The sequence below is a fragment of the Triticum aestivum genome, chromosome 5B, assembly GCF_018294505.1.
Source record: "Triticum aestivum cultivar Chinese Spring chromosome 5B, IWGSC CS RefSeq v2.1, whole genome shotgun sequence".
NCBI lineage: Eukaryota > Viridiplantae > Streptophyta > Magnoliopsida > Poales > Poaceae > Triticum > Triticum aestivum.
This window is the reverse complement of record NC_057807.1, coordinates 522584309-522598279: the sequence shown is the minus strand read 5'-3', so window position 1 is coordinate 522598279 and position 13971 is coordinate 522584309. Positions and strand designations below refer to the sequence as shown.

General features: G+C 44.3%; 1 protein-coding gene across 1 annotated transcript; it reads right to left on the bottom strand.

Annotated features, from left to right (window-relative positions):
* Positions 1-1133: 1133 nt before the first annotated feature.
* LOC123116724 (putrescine hydroxycinnamoyltransferase 3) lies at positions 1134-2791 on the bottom strand. The gene has a single exon (XM_044537644.1). It carries the CDS (start codon positions 2627-2629, stop codon positions 1325-1327), a length of 1305 nt encoding a protein of 434 aa, XP_044393579.1. The 5' UTR covers positions 2630-2791; the 3' UTR covers positions 1134-1324.
* Positions 2792-13971: the final 11180 nt, after the last annotated feature.

The following is a 13971-nucleotide window of genomic DNA, read 5'->3' as shown; positions in this document are numbered from 1 at the left end:
TAAACATGTCCTTAAATTCAGAATAATTCTTTTAATTGCCACTTTTTTCAAACATTATACTTTTTTAAAAATGCGAACAATGCTTCAATTTGTAAATAATTCAAAAGAGGGGAACATTTCTTGCATTTGTGAACAAATTTTCAGAACTGAGAACATTCTATTATTTCCTGAACAAATTTTTTTAAATGAGGAGATATTTTGGATTTTTGTACACAATTTGAAAGCGGATACATTTTTGAAATTCTAAAAAAATTAAAACATGCAAACCTTTTTTTACATTGTCAAAAAAATTGAATTTGTGATTTTTTTAAAGAATATTTTTTATAATTCTAATTTTAAAACCACAAACATTTTTTAAAAATTCCAATCACTTTTGAAAACAAGAATATTTTTGAAATTTTGAAACAAACTTGAAATTTCCAAACATTGTTTTTAAAGCAGGAACATTTTTAGAATTTATGAACATTTGGTAATCTTTAAGCTTTATAGGGTTGATGTGAAAACAAGGTCAGATGGAATTTTGTTATCACGAATGGGCATTTGGTAACTTATACAAATTAAACATCGATTTCTTATTCATCTACTTTCTTAGTTTCTATGCATAACTGTGCAATCCTCAAGATTTAAGGCTCTCAATAATATATATCTAATGAAGGTAATGGCTCTCTACACCTGGTTAATTAACTTAAAAGGTAATTTATATATTAAAATTAGCCAATTATTCATGATGAGAATGAACATGTCACCTTTTCTTTTGTTAGTCTATGTCTGACACCAACACAAATCCAAAGCACGGACAAGTTGTTCCTTGCTTTTATGATTGAAGTGTAACACTTTATATATGCACATTGTCTACAAATACGTTACATGTATAATGCTCTTATGAGGCCGCAGCTTCTTGCGGGAGATTTGGTGGCCCAGTATTTGGTTGGCGGCTCTCGCGGCTTCTCAATGATAATATGTCTAGGCTATGTTTGTAACTGACTATTTGCGAAATAAGTACAGTTATTTTCAAAAAAGAAATGTCTCAATAAGAAAAAAAGTGATCGTGTATCTCGGTGATGCAGCAAAACGTGGTCATGACTATTATAGATTAGATTATGATTTTTTTTTTCGGTTACAACATACGGGTCTTTTCGCTAGTAAATTTTTTAATCTGAAAACTCATGTTACGTACTGTACAAGATAACATCTGTGTACACACAGTAGCGCTATTCAATTCTCAAAGAGAAAAAGAAATAACATTATTTTTTTCTGCCACCCTCTCAATGAATCAACTAATGTATGCCTCACTGTTTCTTCGACAAATTAACAGTTAGGCCACCTACTCCATGGAATAGCAGCATTCTTTGAACGCCTGGAGGTTCTCTTGGAATAGGGGTACGAAGGCATCGACGCTGCCGTCGCCGAAGTTGGACGGCACGAGGAAAAGCATCCCCTCCGTGGGGAAGTAGGCCGGCATGAAGTAGCTTGGGCTCCCCGTGCCGAAGTCCAGCTCGTAGAACGGGAACGTCAACCAGCTATCCACCTCCACGTCCGGGCACTGCGCGTCCTTGCACACGGCGCTCCGAGCCAGCCCCTCCTTCTCGGCGGCGCCGGAGCTTGCGAAGTCTACGAACGACTGGAAGTATGCGCCGTCCACCTTCGCCACCTCGTCATGGATCACCTGAGCCGCGTGCTTCAGCGGCCGGTTCAAGAGGTCACCCACCGTGGAGCGCGGGAAAGCCCAAAGCACCATGTTGCCGAAGTACTCCGCCGGCTGGCCGAGCCGGTGTCGCCCGTCCACGGACAGCCGGATCTTGGTGGTCTCCTCGGGGCTCAGGTCGCGCGCGCGTGTCATGGTGCGCCAGAGGTGGGCGAGGATGGTCTCGAACCGGCTGAACGGCCGGCCGCGCCCTTCTGACGCCTTGGCTCGGAGACCGGCGATGAAGTCCTTGGAGAAGTGCGCCTTATGGATGACGATGTTGTCGGCGGCATCGCCGTGGTGACCGACGACGTCGGAGGGCGACGGCAGGTAGTACTCCCTGTTGCGGTGGTCGTGCTCCACGCGAGGCGACGACCGTGGCTTGAAGAGGTCCTTGTGGTGGTGCACGGGAGGGAGGCCGATGGGGAGGCCTCTCGTGGCGCGCCCCCAGGCGATGAGGAAGTTGCTGGTGGCATGGCCGTCGGCGACGACGTGGTTGGACGTGAACCCCACGGCGAGGGAGCCGCACCGGAACCGCGTGAGCTGCATCAGCACAACCTCCTCGTGCTCCGTCTCTAGGTCGGGGTGCAGCTTGAGCAGCTCCGGCGTGGGTTTCGCTGGCACCATGTCGATGAGGTCGGCGTCTACGGTCGCCTCAACCAGGCGCGCGCCACGGTCGTTGAGGATGAAGGACGGCGTGCCGTCGGGCGCCTCGCCGAGCTGGCCCGCGAAGGCTCGGTACTGGGCGAGGACCGTGGCGAGGCCATTCTCGATGGCGGCCGTGGATGGCGCCGGCGCGGCGAAGGCGTAGATGATGGCCATCTGCATGTTGAACGTCACCTTGTCGAAGATGGACAGAGGGATGTACTCGGTGGATGGTGCCGGCGCGGCGCCGCCATTGTAGGCGGGCTTGACGAGCTTGGAGCCCAACACCTTAACCTCCATTGCTAACTGTCGAGCTAGCTTGCTTGCACCTTGCAGCTGGGTGTAGTTGCTCGGTCGACGTTGATCACCGAGAGAGAGAGAGAAAGAGAGAGATTGTAGCAAGTTGCCAAGGTTAGCTCGAGCTTCGATGTCGATCGAGTCCTTGTTGCGTGCGTTGCTTGCGGTTTTTGTGCTGTACGATTTGTTCGGACAGTGGCGCGAGCTATTTATAGGCAGCTTGCAGGGCGGTTGGAACTTGGAAGGAGCGGGGGAAAGGGTTGGTGAGATTATAAGTCATGAAACTACTTTTGTTATGGTCAAATAATCTAGCGTTGCTAATTACGAGCACATATGGAGATGCGAGTTCAGACTTTGACCTGGCCGCCGGCCTCTCAGCCCATGCGTAAATTGATTGCTGAACGGCTGCTACCTACAGGAATTTCCGGTGTATAGTATAGGAACCTGAACTGCACTGCGAGCTAATGTCACAGGTCCGAACTGTACTCCAGTGCATTCAGCTAGAGTTAGTTAGTTTTTTTTAACACGGTACAGACGCAAGCTCTCATATACACGTGCATACGCTCATCCCTATAAACACACACACACACATACCCTATCCCTATGAGCACCTCCGAAAGACCGAGTCAGCATATCATTTTAAAATTTACGAAGTCATTATAGGCACCTTGTCGTCGACGGGAACGTCTTCTTTCACTGAATGTGCATCGCCGGAAATCTTAAAAAAAATCAGGAAATAAATACGAGCATCAGGACTTAAACCCTGATGGGCTGGGAATACCACAATCCCTCTAACCATCCAACCACAGGCTGGTTCGCCTAGAGTTAGTTAGTTACTGAGTAGTACTATAGTTAGTAGGACAACGTACATACATAGTACTACCTCTGTATAAAAATATAAGACGCGTTTTTACAGTTTAATTGGTACGAGAGGAGTATGTGTTTTAGGACAACGTACTCCATGTTTGTCTGTCTGGTACACGTGAGTCAATTCATGCGCGGAAACGCAACGAAATCCCGCGGGCGCTCTAGAAAACCCTGGTTGCTTTTTTCCATGGTCGTCCTAACTAACTAGGTCGTCCATCGGTTAATTACGTACACGTGGATAGAAAGCCTCACGCATGCACCTCTGCATGCGAAGCGAGCGACCGAGAACGACTTTGCATTTGCATTTGATTAGTCGACGAGCTACTTAATCTACTTAACTAGACGTGTCCGTCATGCATGTGGGGACGCATGCCTTGCGTTACCGTCACAACGCGACGTGAAAACAGCCTTCCGAAGATGAGAATACGAGATGCCAACAACCCAAACGTTGAGACATCATATCAGGACGTGTTCAATATCGAACGGAGTTTCTAATCCGGACCGTTTCAGCGGAGTTTCATGGAAGTTTCCAGAATTCCAGTCACTACTTTGCACCAGCATATTTCTTTTTCGGGTAGAATGTTCCAGCCCATGAGTTCTTTTTAAGAGTCAAGGATCCTCACTATTCTTGAACGAGTAATGCTACACGTACAAACGAGTTACAAGGTTTTATAAAGAGAGTTAATTTGATTGGCCAATAGATGGGGAGGCGGCCCATCCCCTCCGAAAATCCGGGGGGGGGGGGGGGGGGGGGGGGGGGGGGGGGGGGAGGGAGGGGGGGGCAAGTTTGTGATTGGTTAGTAGATGAAAAAAATCCTAATCAGCGTGTAATTGCGTGTAACTCTTTGTATGTTTAGCATTATTGTTCTTGAACGACGGATGGAAATCGTGCAGCGAGGGGCCAAGTAGGCGAAAATTGTATACCAACGAACTTTTACGGGCCTATTACAGTGTCTATTTCGTTAAAAGGTCCCAGCTAGTGGTGTGGGCCCCTCATCATGATTTACTCCAATTAAAAGGTCCCAGCTAGGCTTCCCCGTAAAAGCCCATGCTCATGTGCCCGTGCGTGCAGCAAAGCTCCTAAGTAGGCCTTCTCGTGTTAAAAAAAAAGGTGCCTGCTATGCGTCACGTACATAAAGGGATGGGTGTTGGGTGTTAACCTTCTCCTAGCTCTGCATATTGTATGTATATGACAATGTTTCATGCATGCAAAACCATGCGGAAGACAATTTGTGGCACGCAGGTGTGGCGACACTTCGATTTTTGGCCATTTGATTGCTTCGTGATTTGAAAATTGGTTTGATTTTTGCATGTACTTTAGCCCTTAATTACTTCGGATGGAGCCCATGGGTGCAGCTTTTGGTACCTCCACCCATCCCACGTTCCATGTTTTTTTCTTTAACTTTCAAATCTGAATCTATTATATCTTTCGAACCGAAAGTCCAATTTATTTTTTTATTTGCAAATTCATGTTTCTTGTGACGAGATCTTTATGAGATCCATTTTAAATACGCTTTGACGAGTTTTTCGAATATTGTTTAGTTTTAACCGTTGAAACTTGGTACGAGCAAATGACAAAATCGCAAGTTTCAGAAAGTGAACTTAAAACCTAGTCTACTATCATTTGGAATCAAACTACTTTGTGGAGTGCAAGGCAAATCGTGTGGCCAGACTGGTTTCAACTACAAAAACTTGGTAGGAACGATGATAAATAGATTTTGCAACTTTCAAATAACTTAATATTAAACCCTAACCCATAAACCATGAACCCTAAGTCCAGAACCATAAAGCCTAAAATATTATGAAACTTGGTAAAACTAAATGTTACGACTATCAAGTTTCAAAGTTAGAAACTTGATTTTTTTAATGTATTCAATATTGTTCTGGTGTGAAAGTTCTCATTGCGACGAATACAAATATGCAAACGAAATTAATTCAAACTTCTAGTTCAAAAGATATAATAGATTGAAATGAAAAAGCCTGGGCGGTGGGGTGAATGCGATTGCAGCTCTGACAAAAGCTGCCAAAAACATGCATGGATGGACCCCAGCATACAGTAGTCAAATGCTTTAAACCATACATGTTCATGAATCTTAAAGCATCTGAAGGTTGCATGCATGTGTGTGCATGTCCCTGCACGCCCCAGAGAGTTTACCCAAACCATGCAGCTGGTTCGGACGTAGCATAACACCCTTATAAGAAATTGATAGAACAAGGTGAAGAAGGAGAAGGTCATTGTATCTAATTCCCCTTGTAAATTTAAATACACCATGAAATTAGAACCCCCCTTGAGAAATGTACAGACAACAGCTCCTCTTCACGACCACCATTGCTTATATTTGAAACTTTAGTAAACAAAAAAATTCATATAAAATTAAAAGAAAATCAATGCTGCAGAAAAAGAAGAAGAAAAGGAACGGGGACAAGAACAAGAAGGATTCACAACCAAAAAAACAAGAACAAGGACAAGCTAAGCCGCCATTGAACTGATGCGCGCGGTTGCAAGCCCAGATAAATATGTATGCCATACATGCACAACTTTCATATAGTTATTGCTCCTGCCGAGCATCTATTGCTTGCCTGCACTATTTGGAGTGCGTGATATGCTTGCTCATGCTTGCTGCCGAGTGTACTATTTGGAGTCTTAATGGGGTGATACCACTCAACTAATGCTAACGGTTGGATGAAATAGATGGATGAATGGTGGATTGGGGGCGGTGTGATATCACCCGTGTCACCTAATGATTATACTTTCTTAAGGCAAGATATGTCATATACTCCCTGATTCGGCCTTATTTCATTTATTTTTGGGAAAAAACTTCTTAGTTTTCATTCTAATTGAAGATGTTCTTTCGTTCATTTGGTCAATTGGAAAATCAAATCAACCAAAATTATAGCAAAACTAGATGGTTTCTTTTAATAGAAATTGGAGGGGAGGTCTCTGTTTCACTAAAAAAATCAACTGAAATTTTCTAAATTTTAGGTGGTGCCAGGATGGTTTCTAAATCCAGAGTTTGAAATCACGAGTTAGACGCTAGGAATAAGTCTTTTAGCAGCACTATTCTTATAATTACTTTGGTAGAATTTGTGTGACCAGGCAGGTCACCTGTTTGGATTCACATCTTTTCGTCAAAATTAGTAATTGTTAGGGTTTGTTTTATATCACAATGGATAGTTTTCTCAACATAAAAGATAACTTCCTTTCTTCCAAAAATCTAAAACTATGATCTCTATTTTTAAAACCGGACTTTGGTCTTTCATTTGAATGAAAGTAGTTTCACAAATGATGTGGCACTGACAACAGGTGGAAGCCCAATCTATGGAATAATTGAGGAAATAAAAATCATTTTCAATTAGAATGCATACCTTTCAAAAAAATATATGTGAAAACAATAAGATTGGAATGTGGAAATGACACAAAAAGTTTAAGGAACATTTGTGAGCAATAACTAAATATGGTATATCTCCATGATGATCCTAACTTATTTTGGAGTCTATTCTATTGCCCAGATTATTATTTTTCAAATAGTCCGGTTTGTTTCCTTTTCACATTGATTTTCTTGGTTATTACTCCCTCTATTTCACAATGTACTGGCTATAGATATTCTGGAAATTCTAAATTCATGAACTTTAAACAAATGTGTAGCGAAACATATCGAGACATAAAATATGGAATCAATATCATTAGGTACATGGTTAGACATATTATATTTTATTTAGAAGTATTGTTGTTGATATTTTTATAAATAATTTCGGTCAAATTTTACAATGTTTATTCCAAAAAATCTATCTGCATTGCATTGTGGAATGGAGGGAGTATTTTTTTCCATATTTTTTGTGTAGTTAATACATTTCGTCTTTTCCTTAATTTGATATTTTCTTCTAATTTGCTCATAAAAATATCAATTTTCAAATATATTTTTTATCTTGAGATTATATTGGAAGTTGTTTTTTACATTTATTTTAATATATTTTTTGGGTTTTTTACTTGGCCGCCACGTCCCACATGTGCGAAAAAAACGAATGTTGTTTCTTTTCTGTTTAAGATTGGTTTTGAGGATTAAGGGTCAAGCTTGTCTAGTTGGATGTGAATTAAGGGTCAAACATGTCTAGTTAAGTTCCAAAATGTACCTTTTTAATTTCTCCCAAGAAATATCAAAGAAAATGTTAACCCTCATTCCTCTATATTTCTGTTCTCGTATCATTCATTCATTAGGGGCTGCCGCTACGTCAACGTCAAATGCAAGGCTAGCTCCACTATGCATGGTTGACGCTGGAGCTAATGGTCTGGCTGCTCAGGAACAATATAGTAGCTATTTAATGGGTACTTTACATTTCCAAATAAAAATTTAATGGCCCTTTATTTTGCAGCAGCGACTAATGATGAGATAGTTCGGTACACAATTTTGGCATGGCATAAGCATGATTTATCAGAGGCGGCGAACCTCGACCCGCCCAAAAGCTCTGGAAAAACAAAGATTGATGCTAAAGAATATGTCATCCGCATATGCTGGTGCATGCATGCCCAGTTCGACAAGGAAATTAAAGGTGATCATGCATGCATGCCTATGCATCTGTCCACTATTACGTAAAGAACGTCCACACTGCCGACGAAACCACCTCTGGTAATGCTATGTATAATACTGGTACATGTCAGTTGTTGAAAATTTTGGATCTATGTCTCGTGCGAAGAAAAAAAAGATGTCAAGTGCATGCAAAATTTGGCTGGATATATGTCGATCTAGTCACCAGCAACTTGTGTTAACATATCTAGCTTAGCTTTTGCCTCCCCTTTTGCGGCGATCTATGCTATTTAACTTCCAACGAAGCCACCTCTGAGGATGCATGCTATGTATAGTATATGTCAGTTGGTGAAAATTTTGGACCCATGTCTCGTGCAAAGGGGTAAAGAACGGGCAAGTGGAAATTAGCTAGATATATGTGTCGAGCTAGTGAGCAGCAACTTGTTGTTAGTTCTAACATATCCAGCATAGCTTTTGTCTTTCCCTTTGCATCGATGCATGCTATTTAACTAGCTAGTTAAGCTAGCTAGCTAGTAGGGTCATGTTGTGGTTATAGTGACCGGGTCAGTGAACCAAGCAGGGATGCACATGCACTTTCCCTCGTTCCCGGAAAGTTCATATCAAACGGTGGAGCCCTCCTTTCGTGGAATGGTCCTGAACGTCATAGCTAAACTGTACATAGACCGTTTCTTGCTTGACACTTGACAGTGCCTTAATGTTGTGCAGGTTCGATGTATATGATCTGTTTATTAAAAAACTTTACACTGTTAATTATATTGTTATCACATGCACCGCAACCACCACCGATTGCAAGGGTGTAACCTATGTCTAAGGTAGCTGCCGATGAATTATTATTCTAACTAATTTGTGTAAGTGTTAGGCAATATGATGGATTATGATGATCTCGGGGGCTCGATTGGTTCTTTTTATTTGGCTGTCTACTTTCTCAATTACAACTAATGAAATAACTTCAATCAACACAATTATAATGACGGACAAATGAGCTAGCTGTAGTACTCTTTTGCTTATGGAGTTAGCTGTAGTACTCTAATGATGACAAAATATGGCAAACCTACATGTAGCATCACTATTAGCAATAACCATAATTAAACTATACGTAATATAATCCATATATAGTACACTCTACTAATTGGTAGTCTCTAGCTAATCACGATCGAGAGGCCGGCGTTAACATGTACTGTATATATTTCTAGGCCGCGTTCGGACACCCTCCGCTCCGCGGCTCCGCGCCGGAGCGGAGTGGCTTGCTAGGTATAATACGCAGAGCTGCTAAAAGGGCGCTCCGCCGGCTCCGCTCCACGGAGAGCGGCCGAACAGGCCCCTAGTGGACCGGTTCCTGCGAACAGGCAGCGCTGTCGACGTCCTTAGTTAATCATACTGTAATTTTTTTTACATCACTAGCAAGATGCCCGTGCATTGCACGGAACATCAAGGTGCATTTTTTTACAAAACACCTGTTGTGATTGGCCCGTGCAGGAGTAATCCCATGTGTATAAACAAATGATATCTCGAGAAAGAGGAGAGATAAGGTGAGAAGTGAGGCGTGGTGGTGATTGATGGTCGGACTAAGCGGAGGCATGGGATGGACGACACCAACAGCGGTCACCATGCCAGATTGTTCCAGAGACTTTCTTTTTTAATTTCTCTACAGTGAGGTTGTGAGAGATAAGGATGAACGAAAGAATACCTTATCTGCAAATGTGGAGAGAGATGCGGGTATCTTTTTGTAAAATTGTCATAGTTTGCTTTCTATCCATTAGATATAGATCGAACGGTCTATATTGCAAAATGGCAGGTACACCATTATCACATACTCGATTTTTGATAAGAGTAGAGATACTGTATTGTTTGCTCCTAGTGTTGATTACCTTGGCCACTCCGCCTGCTGTACGCACCACGTACATACATACATACATACATACGTACGTACCGAAAGCCAAGCTAGCAGACTTTACTCAGTCATTAACTGGTTGATTCTCAACGGCCTCAAACCCGGTCCACTAAGCTAGCTAGAGTGCTGCTCAAGCTAAATGCTACTCCCTCAAATTTGGAACGGAGGGAGTAGCAAAATATTTGCACCAGACCATGGGCAGTAGTAGTGTAACCAATTAATCAATTAACATGCATATGCTTTCGCAAATAAACAAAAAAAAACATGCATGTGCCCCGGCGGCTTCGTGTCGTCTTTTTGCTACGACTAGTTGGCCGCTCCTCCCCCTCGATCGGGTTGATGCACGCACGTGGTTGTTCAGTCTGTCACTGTCGCCAACTGTTGTCTGTATTGGCGCACAGGAATCGACTCTGTCAAGTCTACGACTCCGAGGACAAGGCACAGCGGATCTGGAATGGAATCTCAACTAGCTTTTGACCACCGGGCGCGCGCATGTGCATATATGACGATCGAGGTGAACGCATCACCCATGCATGGGCCACTTTTTCTGGTTGCTTTGCTCATCCTCATCCGCGACCTTTCACCTAATCACACAGGCTGTGGAATATTCTATGGAGGCTCAGCTGCAGTATGTATCTGGACCTGTCGGGTCGGTCGTTGTTTTTTTCCGAAACGGAGGCAAAAAATTTACCTTATCTATTAAAGTGGAGGAGAATAGAGTTTTGTAGAGTTACACAAGGCTGGAGTACGGCATTACAATTACTCGCGCGATACAATTTTTTTCTAATTATTTAGCGCCTGCAGTAACCCATAGGTTGGCCTCGTCTATAATAAGCTTGAGGAGGATTGGCGGTGGCGTCTCTTTGTGGCGGAAGACTCTAGCGTTCCTTTCGTTTCAAATTGTTCAGGATACGAGCATGGTAAGGGAGGCCATGTCTCGACAATCCGAAATGCTCGAATTGGTGCGCTTGTGCCACCAAGAAAGAAGGGAATCCTCAAGGTGCTAGTCAGAAGGGTCCAGATGCGCAAGCCCATACTTGTCAATGAGCATCCGCCAAAGCCTCAAGATGAATGAAGCGGCATTTGGCGAATAGGTGGACGCCCGACTCCTGCACCTGCTTACAGAGCGGGCAAAGACCGCAGTTATCTCAGCCACGTCGCTCTAGCCGAGTGGTGTCTCACATGAACCTGTGTCATGTGTGAACCCATGTTGCCCTGATTAATTGACTGACTGAATGCACGCACACAGACACAGCTATGGTCTGGTCGTGCAATCCAGAGCTATAACGGGCACTGCCAACTGGAAAGCGCCATGCGCGCTATTTACGATCGAGACGCAAAGACTCGATCAAGCTGAGTGTGCGCGTGTGGGAGAACAGAAAGCTGGTGACGGTCGCGAATACGTCAACGAGTGCAGGGACAAGAGTGTTTACGTCGTGCTGCGTATACATGAACGCGCGTGTTCCCTTTATTTACCTGCCGGGCCGCGACGTCCGGTTCGTCTCCAAGCATCTGTTCCGCCGTCGCTACCTGCTGATCATGTACCGGTACGTACCTGACTGCTACGCTTACACTTTAATTAGACAAGGGACGTCTTCCGTTTAAAAAACTGACAAGACAAGCGACGTCTTCGCTTCTATTTTTGCCAATCCAATCGCTATTCGGGCGTGGGACAACCGGACAAGAGAAGCATCGTCGAATAACGAACTCGGCCGAATCCGTCTATGCTTCCGCTCGGTGAGTAGGTGTCCGTGTTTACGTCCTGCCGCGTACGAACGCATCCCGTTTGCCCGAGCAATTCACCCCAGTCCAGCCTAGTCAAAAGGATTTGGTCGACTTTTTTTTGTGTGTGTGAAAAGGATATGGCTGCCATCAGAAACTACCTCTATAACCTTTTTCTTTTTTGAGAAAATTTTCAATCTATTCATCAATTGTCAAAGTAGTACAAAGAACACCAAATATAAAAATTACATCCAAATTTTTAGACCACCAAGCGAGTCGTAGGCGCCACCGACATCGTCCTCCATTACCAGAGTCTGTCAAATCTTACTGTACCAGATAGTCAAAAAGTCGTCGTGCTAAGCTCCCAAAGGAGCAGCACACTAGAACAACAACCGCCACGGATCAAGATAAGTATAGATTGAAAGGATCCAAGCTGTAAACACACGAACGTAGATGAACAAAGAGTGGGTCCAAACAGATTCACCGAAGACAAACGGTGACCGAATCCCGTGAGATTCGCTGGAGACAAATCTCCACATGCCTTCTATCGATGCTAGAAGCACCACTAATGCGAGGGTTAGACGGGGGCACCTTAATCCATCTTCAGAAAGCAGTCGTCGCCTCACCTTTCTAAGCAGGACACAAATCTTGTCAAAATTTAATGAAACATCTAAAAACGAAATCCTCCCGCCAGGAAAGACCGGGATCCACCGCATCTTCATGGCTCTAAAGCCATAGAAGACGAGGCATGGAAACGGCTGTGCAGCGACAGGGAGCAAAAATCCTAGCGATGGCTGCCCTCGTGCGTAGGACTGAAGGGGTACGCTCGCGTCATTGGGTCTATATGATTTGTTACCTCTGTAACTTAATCACCATGATAGTGTCAAAAATATTTTACATTTTAATACATAGGGGGTCGTAATTAAGATTCACACAAATACAAGCAGACCACGGCTGCTCATCTGCCATCGCTGTTGATGAAACTGTGGAATTTAGCCCAGATAATTCACCTACCACCTCCAACTAAGAAAATATATATCACCTTTGGGCATCTATAAATCGGACCTCAAACCTTCCACAAGCGTCCGGAGTGTGCAGTGCTAAGGTGTTTAGCCATCCAACGCGTTCTGTATCGGTTCGTCGAGTGATCTGAAAGTATTTTTTTAGGCAAACAGAGACAAATTTGGGAGGAGGGGGGCTTTACAGAAGTCCAGACATCTGCATGACCAATAAAAAGCCGCCATGTCCGTCTGTACTCTGCGTCCGTCCATGATGACTAGTATTTAGCAGAATGCAATATGCTAATTGCAGCAAATAGCTAGCGTTTTGACAGAAGGTAGTGCTGTCTAATATATTTGCATTTGGCGGAAGGTGCAAATTAGTCATTTGGCAAAAGTTGACCGCAAGGTTGGCTTCAGCCATGGCATGGCATGCTTAGCGTGCTTAGTAGCCATTAGATTTGGTGGAAGGTTGGCTTCCGTTATGATTGCTTAGTAGCCTTACTTAGAGCAACTCTAGTAGACCCGTAAAACGTCCTGACCCACAAAATAATTGTTAAAATGTAGGCCGGCATGAAAAATTCCGCGTGAAAAGACCCCGCAAACGCGGCCGGCCCGCAAATTTTTTTGAGGTGCGCAACAAAATCTCGACCCCAACCCGCCAATACGCAGGTTTTCGCCTCGCCCCTACGGTGCCCCGTATCGCAGAAAAGCGGTTGGCGGGAGGGACATTTCAGCCCCCGCCCTTTCCCACCTCCTTCCGCCGCCGCCGCCCGCTATTGGTTCCGCCCGTCCGCCGCCGGCGATTCCGGCCAAATCTGTCGGCGGAATCGCGCCGCAGGGCGCGCCCCCACCCTCCACCACCGATACGCTGCACTGTCTGACGATGCCATAGACCTAGGGTAGGGTCATAGGCCTGACCTATACACCCCACCCAAGGTCACTACCCTAGAAGCAAAGACATTCAAGGAACAACAGAAAATATCAATTGAAGTCGTCGAGTGCAATCCACTCGACCAGTCATCCCACTCGGGTATCCCTCCCTCCTGATATCACTCGACCAAGACGAAGCCATTCGACTATACGAGAAACCACTCGACCTACAGAAGACCAAGAGTCACTCAGGACGGCAACGGTCAGGCGTTCACTCCGTAGTCTTAAAGATCATTAATAGCCATTTATATTTGGCGTTACCAGTAACATCCTGCATTGATGTACATTGAACCCCTTGTAACGGGGGATGGCTGGGGTCCTGGCGCACTCTATATAAGCCACCCCCTCCTCTGGGACAAGGGTTCGCACCCCCTGTAACACACACACACA

Excerpts from the sequence above, each read along its gene's own strand:
- LOC123116724 (XM_044537644.1), bottom strand. The coding sequence starts at position 2,629 with ATGGAGGTTAAGGTGTTGGGCTCCAAGCTCGTCAAGCCCGCCTACAAT.